The sequence below is a fragment of the Thunnus maccoyii genome, chromosome 8 (genome assembly GCF_910596095.1).
Source record: "Thunnus maccoyii chromosome 8, fThuMac1.1, whole genome shotgun sequence".
Taxonomy (NCBI): Eukaryota; Metazoa; Chordata; class Actinopteri; order Scombriformes; family Scombridae; genus Thunnus; species Thunnus maccoyii.
In genome coordinates, this window is record NC_056540.1 from 28,227,894 (window position 1) to 28,252,093 (window position 24,200).

Below are 24,200 nucleotides of genomic sequence, written 5' to 3' on the forward strand. Positions count from 1 at the left end.
TCCTTTCCTGGCATCTACCACCTGAGTGATGCTTATTTGGTATTAAACATTGGTTGCTCAAGTGGAATTAAACTAAGCCCTGCAAGTGTCAAAACTACTACTTTCTCTCCACCGAGGTACACAGAGCAACTTGGAGGCCTGTGTGTGTGTGTGTGTGTGAATTGAGATTTGTCTGTGTGTGTGTGTCAATACCTCCAGGCTGGTTCAGTCAAACCCAGGACTGGAATTCCACCAATTAACCACAAAGGGGGGATTTCCACGTGCCTCTCAGTCGTCTTGTTTGGAACATAAAATTGTGCGTCATCCCGTGGCTGCATCCGCTAGTGCGCCTCACTTCCTCGTGGCTACGGGGCAAAAACTGTTCAGCTGGCAGTGAAGTAATGCCTGACTCACACTTCAGGTAAAGGCTTAATCAATTTATATCATTATGGTGTCTTGCTTTGAAGTTAACGCCTGGACTTCAGTGCCACCCAGTGGTGACAACAAAGATGGATGGTGATTATAATTGAGGAGGAAATAAGGATATTGTGGGATCACAATAATGATGATGAATTAAAAAAAAAAACAACATCCGGCATCCTTTGTTATTTTAAATAATCTTGTGGTGGCTTTTCCATTGATCCAATTCATTCACCTAAACAATCAAATGAATACAGAATATTTCACCTTAATGAATGTCATGTTGATACACCTGACATTCATGTTTAATTAAGTTAAAAAAATAAAACAATGCGGAGTTGACCTTGAAAATACAGTTCACAAAGAGGAAAAAAGGCCTCATGTGAAATCATACGTCATGTTTATTTCTCTCGTTTACAGCTAGATGAAGCATGCTTGTCATCCTCTGATTAAAATTATGTGTCCTTTCCTCCATTGCGTTTAACAATGATGCACGTACTGAGAACTCACACTTTACTGAAAAAAAACCCCATTTTAGTTCATAGTGGATGTATCACTTTGCTTTAATGGTGAATTCCATGTAATACCATGACTAACATTTTGCCCTGGTCTACAGTAAACAGTCCAAGATGTGTGACTCAAAACCAGCTAAGATTCACTTTATTCGGGTAAATGTTACAGACTGGTTTAAAAAAAAAAAAAAAAAAAGAAGGATGGATATGTTCATCTTAACAAACCATAAATGAACAAATAGCCACCATCAGCAGTCATGCATTAACTAATCAACAAACTAAATGACTAAAATGCACTTTCTTTCAACACACATCGAATCAGTCAAGCCGTCATCTACTCCTACCAGCTCAGATTTGACTACAGTGTTACAATTTCATACGCATTGACATATGCAGCATATTTGTTTCTTTTAAATTTGCATCAAAGACACCTCTCACTACATACTTATGTTTTACAGTAGGTATTCAGGTCACTGACACAAGGAGAAATTATGGGGGTCACTGGAGCGATTACTGTATACTAATGTGCAACTGACGATTATTTTCACTATCAGTTAATCTGTCAATTATTTCCTCGATTTGTCAGTTGGTCTTAAAATTATAAAACGGTGAAAAGTGTCAATCACTGTCTCCCAAAACAGTCAACGATCCAAAGGTATTCAGTTTACGATCATATAAGACTAAAGGAACCAGAAAATATTAATTTGTATATTCATTTGAGAGGCTGGAACCAAAGAATTTGGGCTTTTTTTCTCTTTATAATAACGACTTAAAATCATGAATCAAGCTCTACTGTATACAGTATATATTTTAAAGAAATCTCAGAACTTTAGTCTGATATAACAGCAGACACTTGCTCTGTTTTTTTGGATTTATCAGTCAAAATCAAAAGTCCAGAACACACAATAACAACTTAATAATGCTCTAATTTGGACATCTAAGCATTGTAGCAGCAATGTGAACAGATTAAAAATAATTAATCTACCACCAAACAATGACGGAAGTGTTTGCTGCCGACTGTATTTTTTGAGATTGAACATTTTATTCTGTATTACTAAAAATTATAAACAAAACAATCTGAGCCTTAAACACACAGTTATCAACAAAATATCACATTCTTTTACTTGAACATATCCGGGGCTTCAGTTTTACTCAGTACAGAATCAAAAGACTGACTAAAGATGATGCAGAGCGACAGAGAGCAAAGCTAAAACTAAAAATGAACAAAAAAACAGAACAGTATTTCAAACATTTCATAACGCGACTTAAATTGAACATTAAAGACTTCTAACATCAACACAATAAAAATCATGAGAACAGATCCGAGCTGCAAAACCAGCTACAAGCAAGGGCGGATTAAACATACACTTAAAAATATAATTGTTCAGCTGCCGTACTTGTAAATATAAGCAAGAGAAATATTTACAGAAAAATTAATTAAGTTGATACAGGGGAAGGATTTTTTAAAAATTATTAATTAAGGACTCTAAAGGACATACGCAAGCCAAAAATTAAGGGCTGATTACCTGCTCCTACTCGCTACCATGAGGAGATACTTTAAATTTAATATCTAGATTTAGGTAAATTAACAAGACGACTTTAATTATCTAAATCATTTGAAGCGGGAAAGTTTACAGCTAATGAATTTCAAATGCCCTTTACAGACAACGGGAAGGTTGAACCGAGCAGTCCGATTAAAGATGGCGTCCGACTGCCAACATATGGCTCATAAAAGGCATTATACAGGATCATAAACACATTATAAGCACAGAGCGAGTGCATGCTTATTGTCATCAGAGTACTGATTTTTTAAAAGAGTGCAAACAATTATGAGGTTGAGTACTTTACGGGGTGTCTGTAAATGTGACGTCATATTACTTTAATGTAATTGTCTGATATATACCTTATGATTATACTGTAATAAACATCTGTGTTAGTCATAGGCTTGTATTCTTCTGGTTTTAGTGCAACAAAGTACATTGAAATACACTGGAAATTGTGTTTGTGCCAACTTGTAAATGTACTGCTGGAGCTAGTTAATTTCCTCTCCTTGCTTTTAACTTTTTGCATGTAATGTATATTACTTTAAAGTCAGGACATGTGTTGGTTTTATAGAACTCTTTTATAGAACTTTTGACAATGTTTTGCGTACTGAACTCAGACAGATTTTGGCTATTATCACTGTAATGAATGCCCTTCTCAGGTTATGACAGATATTAATGGGCTTGATATGCATTCACACTTCTTACAAATGCAAATGAGATAATAATTAGACCCAAGTATAAAATAAACTACAGTTGTATTGAAAGCATTAAGAAAACATAAATAATGACATCCAGAAATATCAGGTGTGCTCCTGGAAGAACATTTGTTTGCTAAAAAGATACATTTTTAAAGATATGTAACATTAGCAACTGCAGATACTACTGTTGTTTTTTTTTTCTTTTCCATCATGTTGTTCCTGTTTAGTTTGGTTTTTATTGGCCAAGTCCATGTGTAGCGCAATTACGCCAGACGAATTCACAGTACGATCTGTAAGCATGTTTTGCAAGCTAAACATGGAATGGTTCGGGATGGTGTGTCCTTGTGTTAAGGCGGGAAGAGCCATAACACAAGTATTTCACTGTATTTTTAACACACATGACAATAAAGCTGAACTTCTATTTGAACCGCACTTTGGAGGAAAAATATATACTGTCACTGTCTGATGACTGAAAATTGTCAAACTGCCCCCTGTATCAGCTGTCTCAACCGTCCTTGTACATACTAATGAAATTCACACAAAATGGGACTGATTTCTCTCAGTTTACAGTAGACATATTTAAAGGCACATTCTGCAATATTTCCTATTGCATTATTGACTTTAAGAAGGACACACAGTGTCACGGATGCGAAGCACCTGAAATCAGGCTCAGCCGATATCATCAAATCGAAGAGCTGCAGCATCAGCAGCTTCAAACCTGCGGTCCCGATCCAACGTGCACCACCAACAGGCAAAGAGAGTAAGACGTAGCCATGCTGGTTTCACTATCTACCGGCAAGGAAAGGAATAGCTTCTGTTATTTGACAGTGGATGTTACATCTGCAGTTGCTTTCAATTTTATAGCAACTGTTTGAGGATTTTTATTTTACATGTTAGAGCCCTTGTGGGTACAATTTGAAAATGTTCATGTTTGGAGACTCTTTGTACAAAAAAAAAAGATACTGTTAAGAACCTGACACACAGCTGTTCTGTGCAAAACATAAAAAAGAAAACAAATGAGCAATGACTAAGTTAACTAGGTTCTCTGTCCTGTCTTAAGCTCTGAACATTTGAATTCTAAACTTTGTTGTTACCTAATAATTTACATAACTGTTATTTATTGCGACTATAAAAATCCGCAGGTGCAACATTTATTGCCTGCAGGTGGCGCAAGTATCAAAACTGCAGCGGCTATTTCTTTCCATAAAGAACCAACATAAACATCCGCAAGTCATAATCAGTGGATTGCTATTACTTTCCTCTCCTATAGGTGGTGCAGATTGGCAGGCGATGACGTGGACAGCGTCTCCGTTCTGCTAAATGTGGATGAGTGAGTTTATGAGCGAATTACGAACCAGCTCCATGATGTGCTTCGCATCTAAAAAGAACAATGACACCTGAATCTAAACATCAATGGCTTTAAACCAATTTCAGCGCTCAGTCCTTCTGATCACTCCGAGTCATAGTTTGCTATTCTGACAAGATAAGGCTGAGTAGGAAATCGCCGACTGTGCCTTTAAATGTCTTGCAGGATGCAAAACATAGAAATGCTTCAAAGTACAAGGATTGTTACTTCTTCTCAATCTTCAGTGTTTGTACAAAACTCCAGAGGTCCTTGACCACCTGAGGAAGGTACGGAGAGGGGAGAGAGGGATAGAGACAGAATGAGAGAGAAAGAGAGAGAGAGAGAAATTATAAATCATCCAAATGAAGTGCTATACAGCATGAGACACATGACTCACTTTTACTACAACATGCTTTTGTGCGTCTCGCCTGTGGGAACGCTGAGTTTAGATGGGGCTGTTGGGGAACGACGAGGGGTTGGGTGGGGGCAGCAGTACATACCAGAGTATATGACTAGGTGCTCCAGGTCTGACAGATCTCAGCCTTGGCTGATGAAACCAAAGCACTTCCACAGATGTTTCTACACACTGGGATCAACAAGCTCTCCCCGACCCAACTCCACCCCCACTCTTTTCCTCGTCCGCCGAGCCCTCGCTCCACTCAAAAGAGCTTTCACCTGCTCTCATAACTGTACAGTTAACATTTTAACACTGCACTGCAATCACAAATGTTATGTTCAAATATCCCCTTTTCATGTCTAACACACACTGGAATACAGAGCGTTAATATCTGACAGGCTGCAGGATAAATTAGTCAACGGTGATAATCTTCGGGGGATTTTTGCGTGATTAATTCATGCACTGCACAACAACATGCAGGGGCCGTTTTTGCTTCTGAAATGACAAGCAGCATTAGAAAAGATTGAAGTTGAGCATTTAGGAAAAACCCCTTTCTTAGGCTGGTCAAAGACCTTGAATGTAAATGTGAGACTGGTACCATCCACATACCGCCAGTCCCTTCATTAAGGCTACAAAAGACACACACTCCAGTAAATCACTGGGAAAGAGTTTCGCCTTGGCAGGTGTACTCCCATTCCATCTCGAAAGAGCCCGCTGACACACAAAATGAATATAATTCAAAGAGAACACGCTGTGCTGGAGAGACTTTTGAGGAATACTGGACAGCGTAAGGTATGTGGACGGTGTGAACAATAACGCATTCCTCGGTATCTATCATGGCAAAGAGCTCTTTAAGCAAAAATGACAGTTGAAGTAAATGTGCCTATGGCTACCGACATCCAGCAAGTGGAATATTTCTAGAAACATGGTTGAGTGTTCAGAAGACTAAATGCATAAAAAAGAGCAAAAAAGCAGGAAATACATTGCACAAATGATGCAGCTACGAATGTAAGATGTTAAAATAAACAATCTTGAATGCATGGTAATCATGGCTGCCAACCATCAATAAATATATACATAACATATCAAATGACTCATGATTACTTACTTTTTTGTCTGATATTTTAAAAGAACTCCTCACAAAATTCTCAAACTTCTGCTCCGTCTTCGGTAGAGTTTTTCCCTGAAGGAAAAAAAGGACATTAAATCATCAGCTTAACCATGCGTCAGACACTCAATTAAGAGCGGTAATTTGCAAAAGAGGATGACAGCCATACCTCCTTGGCTGCCGTTGACAACTTGCTCCTAATCTCAGCCAGAGACGGAGATTTAGACGGCCCAGCCTGGGGTTTGTCTTTTCCTGGGGCAGGTGTCTTGAAAAAAAAAAAAATATATATATATATATATATCAGCTAGATAAGAAACACTGATTGATATGTCAAATAGAGAGAGATTTATAATATTGTAGATAAAAAAGATAGCTTCACATTATGTCGCAATATTTCTTCTTTAATTCGAGTTCAGCTCTTGCTATAAACCTGTACTGTTCACTGTGAACGGTGGAAGATTATGGTGTAAACTCAACATATATGGTTCCTCTAACACCAAATTGCTGATTTTAATTTAGTGGCGATAGATTGATTTTCTGACCGACAGGCGGGTCTGGGCTTCAGCCCTATCGTGACCTATTTAGTCTAGGTCTGTGTTTACAGGCTTGGCAGAGACAACCAGCTGGAAGGAGATAAAAGCATAAGAAAGGACAACAAATTCTAATCTAATTACAACATCTTTTATTTTACAAATACATCAGGTACAAATTATCATTTTATTGTTCGCAAGCAGGAGAGGGCAAGCCCCGACTCTCCAATGAGCAATAGAAATTGTTGTCAAATGTGTTTTTCCATTGATGGTAAATCCTATCCACTGAACTAAAGGTTAAAAAAGGTCAAAGAGCAGCTGTTTATCCATAAAAACTGCACTGAGAGCAAACGAATTACCCCTTCGAGAAAAGATGACACTCTTTCTAAACTAAAACAAGCAACACTTATTTATCACTTTTTGGTGGCGTCATATGTCTTAACGCACAAAGAGTGTGTTTGTGAGCATGAGGACTGTACTGGCAGGCCAACAGGTGTGTCCAGACCTGGGCAGCAGAGGCCCCAGAGGTCCTCAATTAGTAAGTGTCACATGTGTCTGTATGACACAACAACACACACACACACACACACACACACACACACACACACACACACACACACGCCATATGCTGTGACTGCATGTTACACAAGCAACAGAGCTTGTCCCTACATGCAAAGCCGGTGTGGAATCCGGAGAAATTGCAGGGTTTCATTGATAGCCAGAGACGCATCTGAGAGAAGCGAGGAGCAGCTTATAGAGGAACTTTATACACAGCGAGTCCAGTCCGGTCCAGTGATTGTTTTTATGTGGTGTTCTGCTTGTTTGCTGATCATTTCTGCTTCTAAACACTTTACTGTCCTACACTGTGGTTCTGCAGCTGAGTGGGCGGAGAACGGTGCTGATAATTTCAGGGGTTTTTTACTGGAAATAACACACAATGTAAGAAGGTTTGGGCCTCATTTAGCTTTTAGCAATTGTGATTTTGGTTTCAGTTGCAGTTTTTCTTACACTTGTGTGTCTGTTATATAATTTAAAACAGAAAATAAACCACAATGTGTTGAAAGCAAAAACGATATTAGTATTCAGCAGATGCGAGCAGACGTATGATTTATCTTATGGTTCTGATCCAACAGACTTTACCATTAGGCAGCAACTACCTGGGGCCACTAATGGCTATAGATATACTACGATGTTTTGATATAAAAAATATAAAATGATGTTCCTATCTAACATATACAGTATCCATATACTCTTCCAATATCTTAAAATGCCTTCAAAGCACTTATTTTATCACCATCATCGGTCTCCCCTGCACTTTACAGAACAGAGTATCCCATCACTGGACCGTTCATTGCTGTGCATCTAAACAGCTTGTCGCTGAGGAAGCTGAAACTCTGGTGTTCGAACCTCGAGGTAACGTGCTCTTCTACACATCTACACATTCAGGAGTAGATAGGTGGAAACAAAAAACTGGTTTCTTAAAGAATTCCCCTTTCTTATACATTAGGGAATTATTAAATGTCAGATCTAGTTCTCCATACGCGACTTTAATGGTAAGATCATTTGGATACAAGCATCCAACAAATGTCATGTGTTACTACTTGATTCCTCAAAAAAAAATAAAAATAAAAGGCGAACATCAGGCTTTGAACAACGAGGGTTTAAAACTTGAAATGGTTAAAAACAGGTGGACTAATTTCAAGAACATAAATTATCACGCATGCAATCATCTGTCCCTGTCCCCAAGAGATCTGCATTTTATAGCACAGATCAAAAGGTATAAAATGAAGAAAACCTTGAAGCACACATACCACGCTACAAAAAAAAAAAAAAAAACTGCTGGCTCCCGGCCAGACAAATCCACTACGTATTTATTATTTACAAGCAGCTCTCTACTTCCAAAGGACAGCTGTGGACCTGAAACAGCTGATAAACACACAACGCCAGCAAGCTTTTTCATCTGGGCCAGACGCTGATTACAGATGCCACGAGACATGGAACTTAATCACAAGCACACTATCATTTGATGCGATCTCTCGTCTTCAATCCTGTGCAAACACATGGTTTGCGACACCTTTTGCTCATCAGGTCTGTCCAGGGATAGTACTTGTCATTTTGTTGGAATGAGAGATTTGGGGACCGATGTCTGGGGAAAAAAAAGTCAGGTCATGTATGTAAGTACAGGGATTGGTCTTTTGGACATTTTTCATGCAAACAGTTCCAATCTGTGGAGTCATAGTGAGAAATAAACATCCTTACACACAATGCTGCCTAGATAGGCACCTGCTGTAACACATGTCAATCAGTCCCTAAAACAATGACTCACACCCTTTTGGGATAAGCTTGAGTGAAGTGGTTAACAAGTTTACGACTCTGACGTCTGCTTTAAGGCATCGACTCCTCCAAACCCATCAATCAAAAGACACCAGCTGCAAGATAAAGTTACTTCAGATCAGCACAACTCGAGTTAGCTGGTTCTCATGTCGAGCCGGTTACGCAAGAAGGTGCAGCTACATGCTGGGCTCTGAGAGGTGAGAACTGCGGTACTGGCAACAGATCTGACAAGCCAATCTAATGACCAGTCACCTGCATTTAGGAAAGAAAAAACAGACATCCACGCCCGCTTCCTCACTCCTCAGGGGCATCTGGAAGCGCAAGCTGCACCAGACATCAAACGCTGGTAATGAGAGCAATTGGGAGAAGGTGTGTCCAGGAAGTGAGGGGTGTGAAGAGGTTGTCGAGAGGGAACAGTTGTTGTGTAGAAGTGGAGAGGGGATGGGGGCAGTATACGCTCCGTGGGCCAAAAAAATTTAAACTGGCGGGGATGGTTTTGGCGGTTCAGCGCCCCGTCGGCCCATCGGCTAATCCCCTAGAGCATTTCAAGAGCCTGTCTTGAAATGTGTTACGTCTGAATAACAGCCACGACAGAATTAACTGCACTCTCCCACACAGCGAGAACACAAGCCCCCCGGGGGGAATCGCTTTCTCGCCTCAGGAGTTTAGCAATCCTGTGGTTTAGTGTTTAACAGGAAAAAAAAAAAAAAAAAAAAAATCACAGAGCTTTCTTTCAAGACATCAGACAAGAAATGACAATTTTCTTATGTGTAGTGAGGTGGGTGTGAGATGATGTGCCTTTTAGCATAAGCCATGTTTTATCAAACATGCAGCCAGCGTTGGCATGCCGACACATAAAGTCTTATCTAAACTGGGTTTCTGTCCAAGTCATTTTTTGTCAAGGCAACGTGCTTTGTGAGATGTGTAAACTTGCAGAGAGGCTTGCCAATTTGTATTCCCTGATGTGTATGTCAGTTACAGGGGGTTGGGGGGGCGGGGGGGGGGAGGGCATCAAAGGTGGCTGCAACTCAAGACGACGACGGGGTCAGGCCGAGGGGTCACAGGTTTAAACCCTGCCCTAGGAAACCCGTTTGGAGGTCAGGTGTGTTTGCTTAAAGAGAGGCAGAGTTCAAGCTTTGGGTTTTCAGAGGCGGCTGTCCAAGACATTCCATCGAAGAAATTAACTATCAGGTTGAGCTAATTGCAATGTGCATTTATCACATTCCCTGGCAGAGGAATGGCAAGACTCTACATGTTTTGTTTTTTTTTTTCTTTTTTTTTGGCATGTTCTAATTGTGAATGCCAATAAATGCAAACAATTACCCTTGGTCATAGACATCCTGTGGCTCAAGTTTGAACAGAAATGATTTTGACAAAAAGATCAAGGTGTTTGTTGAGGAAGGGTTTTTTTTGTTAGATTTTTAAATGCACTACACTTAATAATGCATTTTGCAAATATGAGAGTTTAAATGTGTTGCTCTCCACTGCTTTAGACTGGAGAATTAATTTCTTTTAAGCATGTGTTGTGACTCAATACAATAAATGACACGATATACCCGTCTAACTGATGCAGTACATAGATAAATGCAGCCTTATTTGTCCATTCTTCTTATAATCCACAGTTGTTCTGCATACTTTTAAGATAGGCATGGTGGCTTTATTTAAGAATATAGATATTGGCTTTAAATGTAGCCGTGTATAACCGCAGAGCTAATTCATCAGTCAAGCAGATAACGTCTCTTCCCTCTAGATCTTTAAGGATGGGTTCACAATTTTTCAAGTCCATCTTAAAACAATATGAACACTGAAATAGGTTTTTCTTGCCATAATCATTCGTCTTGTTCATACTGATCATTAAGAGATCCCTTCATATTGCACTTACAATGTAAGTGATTGGAGCCAAAATCCACAAACCTTCTTCTGGCACAAAATGCCAGAAATTAATTTAAAAGTTTATCTGAATCTAATATGAAGCTTCACTGTAATGTTGAAAGATATCTTTCAACATTACAGTGAAGCTTCATATTAGCTTACAGTCTTTTTAGTGCCAAAGTCCCTCTAGTTGTTACTATACTTCCACCGCAGCTCAACAGGGAAACACAAAGAGGAAATTTGACGCTAAAAAGACTGTAAATGTAGCAGATATCCACTTGATATGACTAACTCAGACTGCTGAAGCTTCACATAAGCTTCAGAAAAACTTTTAAACGCACAAAATGACTGTGTGGACATACTGTGGATTTTGGCCTTCATCACTTGCACTGAACGCACATTTGAAGGGGATCTTTAACCAGCCAGTATGAACAGGAGGAATGATTACAGCGAGGAAAAACCTCTTTCAGGTGGACGATTATTATACCCGATTTTTTTTTTCTCATGCAGATTACCATCTAATTGACATTTGTATATTTCTTACATAAATATGAAGTAATGAAACGGACAGCTTCGCTATTTACTGGATTTTATTGACTGTTTCAAAATACAGTACAGCTGTTTCAAACGCTTGTTGTTTTTTGCTGCTGCATCTCGTTGGCTCGTTTTTGGCAGTTTGTCATAAGCTTCGAGAAGACTACGTTTTTCACTGAGAGAAAATGACTTTCTTTTTCCCGTCATGATTTTAATGTGCACGCAGCAGCAGCCTCAAGTAACCAGCCAGGAGCAGACGGGTTACCACGAGGTTATAACAGTGCCGCAGCCATTAAGCTACACATCATAGAAGTATCAAAGAAGTTAAACAAAAGAGAATTTCTGTAGTTTTAAAAATGTTTTCCATATGTTCTTCTCATGTACGAAAAGACCCAAAACGAACACTGTAAGCGGACTACTCGATTACTACAAGCAAATTACTTAAACAGCATTTGTATAGGAATCAGCTTTTTGATCCATATAAGCAGTTGATCACTGTAACCATGATCACTATAGGTGTTTTCCACTGTAGTTCAAAACCTATAGGCCTCGAATTTGAGGTAGGTGGGGAATTTTACGGTTTATGAAAAGGTCGGAGGGGGGGTTGTGAGGTGGGGGAGGGAGGGGTGCAATATATAAACGGTCTCATTTTTTGTTTTATCTATATTTATGGATTTTTACTTTGCTTAGTTTTGAGATATCACTCATTTCTGTGCAGCTCAACAGACTTTTAACCACATCTAAATAACTGTGTTTAAATCTGAACAAAAAAAAATACATGTAAACGTGCGTTTGTTTGCCCTCAGCTGTCAGGAGTTATATTCTTAATACAACAAGCTGAGCAAATAATGCAGCCTTTCCTACCTTAATCTGCGTTTTGGCGGCTGATCCTGATGGTTTTCCTGCAGGGCCGTTTTGTTTCACTGGAGTTTTGTTGGGCTTCTTAACCAAAGACTCTGGACTCTGAGAAAACAAAGAAACACAAACAAAATTCATAAGATTTAAATAAAACACCCTGAAGTTCTTAGGATACCTGTAGGACTTAACCATCTATCGCTTATATGTTACTATGATTACAATTGTGACTGTGGTTTCGTTTTGTCAGTGTGTCCCCTTCAGGCCTTTTCACTGGGTATATTTGGACGGAGATATTAAAACTATTTTGGGCTTATAGTTTTAGTATGTTGTTTGAAAACTCCCATTATCAAGCGATAACTGCCAAGCCTGTGTTATAGCTGACAAATTATAACTGGCAGGTAACATAATAAGAACCACATTTGTATAAGTGTTTGCAATTGTGGTTAATTTTCTTCAGAGTCTTTGGCCATGAGGTGCTCACATTATTTTCTTTCTCCCCTGTATGGTCATAATAATATCAATGCAGCATGTGTATACTACTATAAAAGCATTTTACACCAAAGAAGAAGAAAAAATGTACCTTCTACAAAAAAAAAACAAAGATAATAGCAAAATGTCAGTAGTGGCAGTCCCAATTTATTATATGATTGAAAAGGTTTATTTCTACGCAGGCTTGTTAAAAACATAACTGCAACCAAATTAGAGATCATACGTAACCAAAACTGAAATTATCTGAGCAACACTGATATATAAAACAACAGAAGAAACATTAGTCGGTAATTTCTCATTGATAAGATACTTAGTGCCCCAATAATCCACCATTGTTCTTCTCAAACACTGGAGGCCTCACCGTCAGGTTTCCATTGCTCTAAGTCACCTGTGTAATTACCTTGTAATAGCCGAGGCAAGTACCTGCATTTCCTGAGCACCAACCCTTTCCTCACAATCACTGGTATTCGCCTTGGAATGGGCTAAAAGTGTAATTGCCTGTGTTGACATAACTGCTACAAGGCAATTACACATGTAATTTCCTAGAGCGATGCCTGGTAATACAAGATGCTGAAACGCTCTCCCAGTGAGTTGGATTTTTCTCCTTTCTGTGTTTATGATCATAATCTTTTACCGATCGTTTGAATAACTTTGCTTCTACCATGAAGCAACGTTTACGTAAAGCACAGCACTGATATATTCAAAAGTGACGACTTTGTTTGTGACACAATTTTGCATGTGACAAGATAAGAGTGCAGTCATTGTGATGTGATGTGATGCATCTAAACATCAGACAATGAAAAGTTTAGAAAATATTTGCTGCAAAGGTTAGAAACCTGACTCCTCATAACTACATTGAAACGATAAGCATATTAACTACATTTTTATCATTAACTCTCTCGTTATCCCACTCCGTGTCTTGATCTTGATCTTTATAGACTAGTCAGGAAGTCAGCTACATGACTACATGACTGCCATTTAAAGGTCAGTAACATTTCAAGAAATCCCGACCACATGTATTGATATTAGCGACGACCAACAATGCTTGCGGTCTCTGTGCTGTACACAAGATGTAGCAGTCTCAAAGCTTGTGTTCGAGTGATGTTCAGCACTGCAAACTCTAACTCCAAGCTCCTGGGTTATCGGAAAGTTCTCTCTCCAGAGCAAAGACTTTTTGGGGGCAGGAATCATGGCTCAAGAGCCTAAAAACTGGTTCCTGTGATTGAAGTCCCTGAGTTCTTAGAAAGATTCCTGGCTTCCTGTAGAGTAAAAGGACCCTTACTGTGCTTGTTTGAAAGGCAAACTATACGTCTTTTTGACAGTTTCTGACTCAACAAAGGAGTCTCCTGATATACAACTGAACTCTGCTATTTCACTTTATTTACATTGACATGTATAGATCTCATTGCCAGTTCTGCACAGCCAAGCCGTATCATTACCGAAAGTATGACAGCTGTCTCAAGTAAATGATGTAAGATTTACTTGTCATGGCAACACTGACAACATGCGACGTAAGCATGTAAATAAAAGACACATGAATAAAAAAAAAAAAATGCAACTCCGTAAACCTTTTTGCTCTTCTAAGTGGTAACAAAAGATTTTGTCACATTAAAAACTGTAATTGGCCTCTATGTACTTAAAAATGTGTCCATATAAGTTTCAATAAATACCTGACTTTCAGTACCAATACCAATATTAAACTTTTAATAACTCAGAAGAATATAAGCATGTGTTTCTACAAAACCTTTGTATTTATCAAAATATCACAAACTTGTAAGTGCATCAGTGTTTCATGTTATCTGACAAGCAGCCAAACTAGAGTTTGATCAAACAGAATTAGCAAAGTTCCCTGATTTCCTGCTTTATGTAGATATATCTGATCAAACATTTGAGTACTTTAAATATTTGGCAGTTTTCAATACTCAAGTGTTTTGGACACATTTCGGTTGGTACTGTAAAACAATGTTGATGTTAGATACCGAACTCTTGCAGACAAAAAAAAACAAAAAAAAAAAAATGGATATTGAAATATTGCCCAGTTGTCAGTAAATCAATAATTGTTCCCAGCTTTGTGCCTTCATTATTTAAGAATGAGAAAGGATAGATAAAGAAAGGAAGGGTGAAGAAAAGGATTAAGGTCACGGAGGGGAGGGGGTGTGGGGCACAGGAGATGGAGGGATTGGAGGAGAAGACAACAGAATAAATCAACAGGTGACAGAAATGCTCAGCTGTCATCTGACCCTGAGGCAAGGATCGGCGCTCACGTCGCAGGTATGCGCATCTGCCCCGCTTTGATCTTTTGCCTGGCACAGTTTGCACTTGGATTGCGTGTTCAAAAAAAAAAAAAGTAAAAAAAAAAAAAAAAGTAAAAAGAAATCACAAACAGACACCGACGTAAAAATTAGGCAGATACACACATGCACCCGCGCACTTGCAAGTGATTGTGGTTACACGCAAAACAAGTGTTCAAAGGCGAAGGCCAGGTGCAAAGCTGAAATGGCACGAGAGACGATAAAAAGGAGCAATCATATTAACAGTGGGATGACAGAGGGACAAAGATATGCAGGGTTACACAAAAATGGGGGGAAGATGTTTCCCATAACTAGAGTGTGCACGTGTGTGTGTGTAAGAGTGTGTGCATGAAACTGTGCACGTATGCTTGTCTGCATATGTACTGTAGATATGTATCGTAAATGCTTGCAGATAATGGATGTGCATTTTTTGCAAGTATGTATGCGTGCTTGCACGTACGCATACACGTCTAAAAAAAGCGTACATGTATCTCTGAGTGTGTGTGCGTGCGTGCATGACATAGCGCCGTCTTGTTGGTGAGACGGTGAGAATTCAAGCAGATTACAGAGGAGAAATCCGATCATTACGCCACACAGACCCTGTGTTTTTCTCTCTGAAAACAGATGGGTACAAGAGCGAACAGGATGAAAAAGTTCCATGTTTTGCCTCATACAAAAAAAGGTGGACGGTCAGTGAGTGCAGGAATGGGAAGGGCCTGCTGAAATGAAATGTTACTACAGGATACAGTCTGTGGGAGTTTAAATGATTCAGTAGAAACAAAGGGGGAGTGGGCAGACTGCACCAATGCAGAGAAATAAATTTCTCACACACACACACACACACACACACACAAAAAACATGTGGACAAGCTTTTGGCTACCCTGACACCTGGTGGACAACAGAGGATTGGAAACACTCCAAGCAAATACAATTTACTGTACAGTTTAGTTACCTACATGCACATTTAGAGACAGAATAATGGAGTAAAAAATCTCTAACCTAACCCACATCACAAACGACAAAAGACAACTAATCTCAACCCAGACTATTTGAAAAGCAATGCATGATTAGTAATTAGTCTTTGATGTTTATCACCCTTCAGAAGACATGAAGAGATAACTTCATAAAAGCATCGGTACGTTTGTCTGCCAGTGTGTCAGAGTGTGTATTCTCAGTCATAACGGTTGGCTTGGTCACAGCTTCCAGGATTATTTTAACACACTGGAAATCCTTCAAAGCTTCTGACATAAAGGAATGGGCGAGTGCGATGGTAGAAACAGCATCGTATAAAAGTACGCTCGACAGATTGAAATGTGATCAAGTAGACGTGGATTCTTTGTGGGCTCTCTTTTGGGTTTCCAAACCACTGATATGCCCACCTAAAGGCAGTGTTTTTATTGATTTATATTGTGTATTGTTCTATTACAATTCTATTATTATTTATTGTTCAATATATATTTATTTAACTAGCATTATTATGGGTTATTTATTTCTATTTTATTAACTTATTTCTCTTCTTTTTGTGGATTTACCACACCTTCATGTACCCACATGTACTGTACATGTATTACATGATGTGTGATACTGTCACCACTGTACTTGTTGAATAACTTGTGTTCTCTATGTCTCACAAAAATGAATAAAAACTTCAGTTCCAAAAAACTAAACGTACTTCCGTCACTAAAGGCTTTCAAACATGTGGTGCTTATATAAGTAACAATCATCCTCTTACTGATTTTGTTCAAATTACGTTGTTTTCATCTATGAATCAAACAGAGCATCTTCTCCAGAACATCAATAAACTGCTCCACTAAAGCTCGAGACTGCCGTTTTAAATAAATTCTGTTTTAATGTCATGGCGGTCACACTGGGCCATGTAAATAATAGGTGATGTTTAATATTGAGTAGTGTTTGCTTCTAAGAAACCCAAATAAACTGCTGCGTGTGACATAAAGTATATATTATATCCTGCAGTAAAATGTTGACATCCACATATCCTCTTTATTATTATTAAACACTGCGTGGATTGAAACTATCAAATATACGTGTTTATTAAAACATAACTGTTGTGTATTTTTGTTTGTATTATTTAAAGTACCATGCAGCAGCTACTCTTATATTTCTATCATTAATAAAAGGAACAAAAACCACGCTTACTTTTTTGAGCTCTTTTCCGACATTCTTCTGAGGCTTCACATCATTTTCATCACTGTCATCATCGTCGTCGTCGTCACTACAACAAGATCGGGAGAGAAAAATTGATGTTACCACTATGAAAGAATCGTTTCTCTGCAAAAATGCAATAAAAATGTGTATAAATATTGTGTCTAGTCAATAAAACAATATATGTGGTATTTTTTTGGGGGGATGCACATTAACTGAAACAAATTGTGCATAAAAAACATACTCGTCATCATCCTCATCGCTGTCTTCTTCGTCGTCGTCAGAATCCATCTTTAGTTTTTTCTACAAAGAAAATTAATTGTCAATTTGTGAAAAACACCGTTAGAGTTTTACAAAAGGGCTGAGTGGTAATGATATTTTGGGTAACGGCATTGAATCACAAGTTTATCGTAGCATTTTTAGTACTGACTTGCTGTAATATCATGTCATCTGTATCTGCTCAGTAGGGGTGCAGCAAGCAAACTTTTCATAAGCATATTTCATCTTGCTCTGATCTAAAACTAAAATAAATACAGTTCAAATGTATATGTCATGATTTTAAAAGGGTTTAACACATTTTTTTGCACAGCAGCTTTATTTTAAAAATAAAAACATAAACAGAAATATGAAGGACCAAATTAGAATAAGCAAATAACTACAGCAGCATAAGTTGCTTGGGATCATTTTCTTGCAGAGGTGAAAAAATCTCTACTGATAAATGAATTCAAAGAACAAAGTGAGGCAGCTACCAATAGAGGCTTCTTCCCTGACATCAGGCTTGCAGGCCGCTTCACCGGTGATGAGTTGTTCTCCTCCTCTTCATCATCTGAATCCTTCACACCTACAAAGCAAACACTGGTTATAGTACGATGGTGACTTCTGTTTAATTAAAGCACAGCAGCTTTTATATGATCATTATTGCAAAAGCAGACTTATATCCATTATCTGTCTCGTGTGTGTGTGTGTGTGTGTGTGTGTGTGTGTGTGTGTGTGTAGCAGCTGTAATAGCTGATGTAATACTCACTAACAAAATGCTGTCCGCTGATGTGAACTGGTCCAGAGCCTGACTGGAGACGGAAGGTAACTGGAGGTGTGATCTCAAATCCACCTAAACTCATCTGGACAGTAAAAGACAACGATTACGTCAACAAAATTACAAAAACAAAAACTTATAAGATGTAAGATAACATTTACATTCTCTTCTCATTTCTGTATCTTCAACAGTTTGAATGTTTTTTTCTTTTTAGTTTTCGTCAAAAAAAAAGAAAAAAAAGAGACATTATTAATTATCATTACCAAATAGCATGTGTCCTCTTTACTTAATACCATTGAGTAAAACGCGGTCACCGACGGCGTTGACTTACAGAGGGAAGGACGGACGGCTTCAGGACAACCAGCGGCACTTTGGTTGTCTTCCCATCATAAGTGAGGCCCTCGACTTCCACCATGTGGAACTTATCCTCCGCCTCGGCTCCCAGACACGCCTGCAACAGCAGCACAGCAGACTCTATACCACCCCGCTTATATGTCTCAGTATGATCATGCTAACGTCGCTTCTGATATCTTTTCTCTATTTGACTAATTACAAAGAAATGACCTGATGTAACATCACCATTTGACCTGATTCTTGTTTCTTCATTTTTCTTTCTTATAAGATTTTCTTGAGAGATTTGTGTCCAGTTAAGGTCTACATTTCTGAAATACTTGCCAGGGGAAAATTACAGTTTAGCTCATTACTACTGCAAATGTTAAAATAATTAATTGATTAAATATTCTATTAGTTGTTTAAGTGAACTATTCTATTAAACATACCAAAGTATAGCCGATAAAATGAAATTGTACTTTTCTACAATTCACATAAAACTTAAAACATTAAATATGCATTAACAAAACACATTGTAATATTTATAATAATATATATTCTTCTCATATTTCCTGTTTGACCAGCACCTGACTGAATGTAAACTTCTGTGCAGAGGAATCCTGATTCTATAAATCCCCCCCCCCCCCCCCCCCTTTCTTTTTGCTCAAACCAAAAACTATTTTAAGAAAACAAATTTGGCCTCTGATATCTTGTGTCAGTTATTATTTATTAAGATTAATTTTCTTATGTTTTTATTTAGGGCTGCAACTAACAATTACCTTCATTATCGATTAATCTGTCGATTATTTTTTCAATTAATCAATTAGTTGTTTGGTCCGTAAAATGTCTGAAAATTGTAAAAAATGACAAACACTGTTTCCCAAAGCCCAAGATGACATCCTCAAACGTCTAGTCCTCTCCTGACCAACAGTCCACAACATAAAGACATTCATTTTACTGTCATAGAGAACTAAAAAAAAATATGAGGAGAAATTGAGGATTGTTTAGACACTAAAACTAACCAATCAATTAAAGGGAAACTTTGCCCACAATCAACCAGCATTGTGTCATTACAATGTGGATGGTATATATGCAAATGAACATGTTGACTGCACCCTATGGTGGTTCTAGTGTTAAGAGCAGTATAGTGAATTACAGCCTTTTCTCAGTTTTCTCTAGTCATAGGGCACCAATTTTAAAAATAATTGCACATTTCTACTATACAGGCTAGGTGACCTAGTTTTAAGAAATCATCATATTCACAGAGGTGAATTTTTCCTTTAAGCTGGAAGCCAAGAATGTAATACTATACTCTGAATACAAAAACCAGAAAATCCAACAGACTGTCAATATATTAATTTTACGGGGAAAACTTCATATCCATAAATCCAAGTTCTTGAAGGTCTTAGTCATCATTAGAACTTTTCATGACTAAAATCAGAAAGTATTTTGAGTCTGTCCAACTTATAAACAATAAGAAATGTGCACATACAGTTATGATATTTTTCTATTTATTTATTATTATCATTACTTTAACCCGTTGTCCTGCTACCTATGTTATGTATCAACATATTGAAAGTGAAGTCCTTTATGTTATCTTTATTTCATCATGATGTCTATTTGTTTTCAGTTATTGTCTTAATGTCACACATGTTGTAAATGACGCTTTCTATTAATAAAGAGAAAGAGAAAAAAGAGGAGTTCGGCCTACAACTAGCGTATAATTTTGCTGAGGCAGCTAATGTTTGTAACGTATGAATAAACAGCGACTTCAAGTATAATTGATCTTTATCATTCCCTTTATAAACACGTCCCGCTATCCTGCTGGATCAGTTATGGTAAATGACTATCTTACTGCTTTGAGTGACAGCTGTTGCTCCGTATCATCGTCGTCAACGTCAACTTTGAACTCCCGTTTGTCCGATTTCAAGGTACAACCTAAAGGGGAAAAAACGATACGTGCAACGTGTAACTAACGTTATATTTGCACTTATCTCGTACAACATTAACAAATGCATGAAATAGTTTGAGACACCAGGGGGTTTTCCGTGTACAATAGCAACGCATCTCCATGCTTTCCTCGGCTAGTTAGCTAACAAAAGAACTGAATTGGCGCGAGTGGGGGCAGCCAGGTTAAACAGCTATTCAGCTAACTTCCTTTAGCTAGAAATGTTAAATGTCTATTTGTGTATGATAACAGGGCAATAAAGCTGATTGTGCGACCCAAGAATTGTAGGTTTGTCAGAAGAAGCGAGCTCACCAAACAAGTACATTTGCGGTCTGCTCAAGTCTGAAATATCGTCCTCCATCTTTGTGGTGGGTGTTTACACTTCCGTAAACTGGTGTGACGGACACATGGACGAGCCAATCGGGAAGCAGAAAGTGGCTGACCTTGCTAAACACTTGAGCCAATAGAATTTGAGACTGGGCGGGACAAATAAGACTGACTATTCCACGGGAGGAACACTAGATGGTGCTGTCGTAATATAGATTGAGGTCATCAAACGCTAAAATAGCCAAATTAGTCAAAATATGACAAGAAAACGACCACAATAATGGCAAATATGTCAACAGAGACTTCAATTAGGTTTTTATTATTTGATGTATATATTGACACTCATAATGCTCAATGATCAACAGAAAAAAGATAACTGTAAATGTGTGTGTGTGTGTGTGTGTGTGTGTGTGTGTGTGTGTGTGTGTGTGTGTGTGTGTGTGTATTCTACAATCCCAGCTAATGTTCTACTGTCTTCTTAATCTGTACACTTTAATTGTTTCCTCAAATAAACATTAGAGCTTTTATATTTAGAAAGGGATATTCTCCCTTATGTCCATCACTTAATGGTGTTGTTTGGACTAAATAAAACAGGCCTTTTTAATTCATGACCGTATTTTTTTTTTTTTTTTTTAGGTTGAAAGCAGAGTATAATATAAATCAGATAATTTATTATATAAGTGGCTGAAAGACCACCATTGAAGAGGGGTGTAGGGGCTTTGCTAGGCCACTCACTGTGCAAGGTCTACACTCTACTTGACACCACTGGGGTTTCAAAAAGGAAAGCCACCAAGTCCACCATGGATGCTGCAGAGAGGGCCTCCAGATGGCTTTGGATCAGGAGGAGTGATCCGTGGGCCAATGCTGCTGGGACACAAGCCAGGGTCTGATCAACCCTGGCTGGGTCGCCTGAGAGAAGCAGAACACCCTATGACATCACTGATCATGTGTCCCAGCGCATCCTAGGATGTATCTTCAAATCACCTGGCTGAAAGAGCAAGGATTTTAAAACATCTCTATGTTATTTATTATTAGTGTAACTCTTTTGTTTTGCTCAAAGGCACTGCAGCAGGTACTTAAATCAAGACCATTCAGTTGCTAAACAATCTACCCACTGCGCTATTCTATGGACTCCTGACCTTTCAAGTTCATTATCAACAACATTTTTATGTTAAAAGAGAGACCTGGACAGAAAAACAGCCTTTCATCTTGACTCATCTTTTCTTTATTTATTTATGTTGTACAGTAAATGTCTGAAATCGAATTGTGAAACAGCAGCTGAGCAGTGTAATTGTGAAATGGCTTCCTAACCTGTCACTGTTTCGGTAACTGGCACGTAATGAGCAGGTGTTGTAATAAGTATTACCAGTATACCAGTATTACCCATAAGGAATGACTTGTCTTCATGCCTGAAAGCTTGAGGAGGCTTTAATGTGTCACAGACTGCCAGAACATGTCTGCAGATCAGTTCTCATGACTGATATGAGATTGTTTTTGTCAGCTTACTCACCACATTTGACTTTGTGCTTTAGTACAGGTTGCTGTAGGTGCAGGGATATAAAAAATGCCTTTATTTATATATATTTATATCATCTTCCATCTATCACTACAAAGCCTGTTTCAGAAGTACATTGTATAGTACATTGTTAAACTCAGCATCAAAATTTGAAGAAGTATAAATATAAGTTAAAAATTTCTTACTACTATTACATTACCTACTTAACCAAAGTCTATAGGATGGCCTTCATAGTTGTGAGTGTGCATGTGTGTACAGTATGTGTCTGAGTATGTGTTTGAGCATGTGCATGCTTGGTTTTTGTCCCTGCATGTACTCTTGTATGCAAACATGCATATGTGTAACTGTTTGTACATGCATATGTGAGTGAGTACGTGCATAATGTGAGTGTGTGTGACTGAAAGAGAGAGAGACAGAAACATGAAAGCATGTCATGTCAGCAGGTTGAGTGTCTGAAGTCATGCTGTCAGACTGCAGAAAGAGTTCTTCATTCTTCACTTGACTCAGCTGGAAGTGACTCCATGCTTCTGGATTTTCTTGCTACAGCAGCCAACAGTTGTTTAATAATGATTGTATCAACCCATATAACAAAAATCACTTGTGATGCAAAAAGTAATACTTCTCAACCTAACATAAACTTGTCTTCCATGTATATACTACTAGATATCTTTGTAGATATTTGTTTAAAATTTTCCAAATCTCTTTTGAAAAGTTTGATTTAAACTTATGGCATGAAAAACAAATTTTGTAAGGCACCAAAGTCGACCAGATTTGGTTTTTTGCCCCTTTTATTAAAAAAACAAAAATGTTAATCTGTCTTGTCAAACAAATTAGCATAATTTGAAACAGACATTATCAAAGAAGCCACAAGACATCATGAAGAAAAATATTTGTTTCCTGAGCTATAATACATCTTGAATTTACAAAATAATGAAACTGAATAATATGGGGGCCATTACATCCATCATCAGAGCACTGTGGTTCTGAGTTATTACTCATGTTGGTGATCAGTGAATAAAATGCTAAAGTCAGTGGTGAAATGTTTGAACATGGAGGTTCCTTATTGAACTTACAAACACACATCTGTGATAAAGTGTCTCAGGATTCGCTTTCTAGCTTTTCTACAGAACTTTCAACATCATCCAGGTGTCTATTAGTAAAATAGCCTTAATGTTAATATAATGTATAATGTTTTATCTGAAATAGTTTAAATTAAATGTAGTCTTTTAACATTTTCACATCCAGTGGAGCAAAATTACTGTAATTTTCAGTTGTGCCACTTTCAGCATTTTCAAAACTGGTTTTACACACATGCCAAAACATGTGTATAAGAATGCATTCACACTAGTATCTGTAAATAGAATACTTACATATTAACTTGACCTAACTGTATAATGTAACCTAATGTAGGTAGTAGTTACTGTAAAAATAAAGCTTTAGAGCTAACAACACAATACTCAGTAGTTCAGAATAAAGTCAAGAACCATAAAAGCCTTTCATCAGCTTCACATGTCAAAACATTAGCAATGATCTAATAGTGTTTGGCAGTGTGAGGCGGAAAGGCAAGGCAAGGCAAGTTTATTTGTATAGCACATTTCAACAACAAGGCAATTCAAAGGGCTTTACATAAAATATAAAAGGCATTAAGACAAAATGTAAAAGCAACATAAGGCAATATAAAAAGACATTTAAATACAATTAAAAGGAGTTAAATAGAAAATAAAAATAAGCTTAAATAGAATAAGACCTAAAACAGGAGAATAAAAGTTACAGTGCAATGTAAGATACTAATTAAAAGCATCAAATTTGATTTAATAAAACGCAGCGGCAAACAGAACAGTCTTCAGCCTAGAGTTAAAAGAACTGAGAGATGCAGCAGACCTGCAGTATTCTGTTTGTTCCAGATATGTAGAGCATAAAAACTAAAAGCTGCCTCTCTATGTTTAGTTTTGACTCTGGGGACAGAAAACA

At 37.9% G+C, this 24,200-nt stretch overlaps 1 protein-coding gene across 1 annotated transcript; it reads right to left on the bottom strand.

The window, feature by feature from the left end:
• Positions 1 to 944: 944 nt before the first annotated feature.
• Positions 945 to 20,807, bottom strand: npm1b (nucleophosmin 1b). Its single transcript, XM_042419259.1, has 11 exons — positions 20,699 to 20,807; positions 20,294 to 20,376; positions 18,440 to 18,559; positions 18,100 to 18,193; positions 17,825 to 17,916; positions 17,320 to 17,378; positions 17,070 to 17,145; positions 12,138 to 12,236; positions 6,173 to 6,268; positions 6,004 to 6,078; positions 945 to 4,776 (listed from the first exon to the last, which is right to left on the bottom strand). Exons 1-11 carry the CDS (start codon positions 20,745 to 20,747, stop codon positions 4,723 to 4,725), a joined length of 897 nt encoding a protein of 298 aa, XP_042275193.1. The 5' UTR covers positions 20,748 to 20,807; the 3' UTR covers positions 945 to 4,722.
• Positions 20,808 to 24,200: the final 3,393 nt, after the last annotated feature.

Excerpts from the sequence above, each read along its gene's own strand:
- npm1b (XM_042419259.1), bottom strand. The coding sequence starts at position 20,747 with ATGGAGGACGATATTTCAGACTTGAGCAGACCGCAAATGTACTTGTTT. Across the intron at positions 12,237-17,069 it reads TCGGAAAAGAGCTCAAAAAA|AGTCCAGAGTCTTTGGTTAA; the intron begins GTAAGCGTGGTT and ends TTGTTTTCTCAG. Across the intron at positions 6,269-12,137 it reads CCGCCAAAACGCAGATTAAG|ACACCTGCCCCAGGAAAAGA; the intron begins GTAGGAAAGGCT and ends TTTTTTTTCAAG.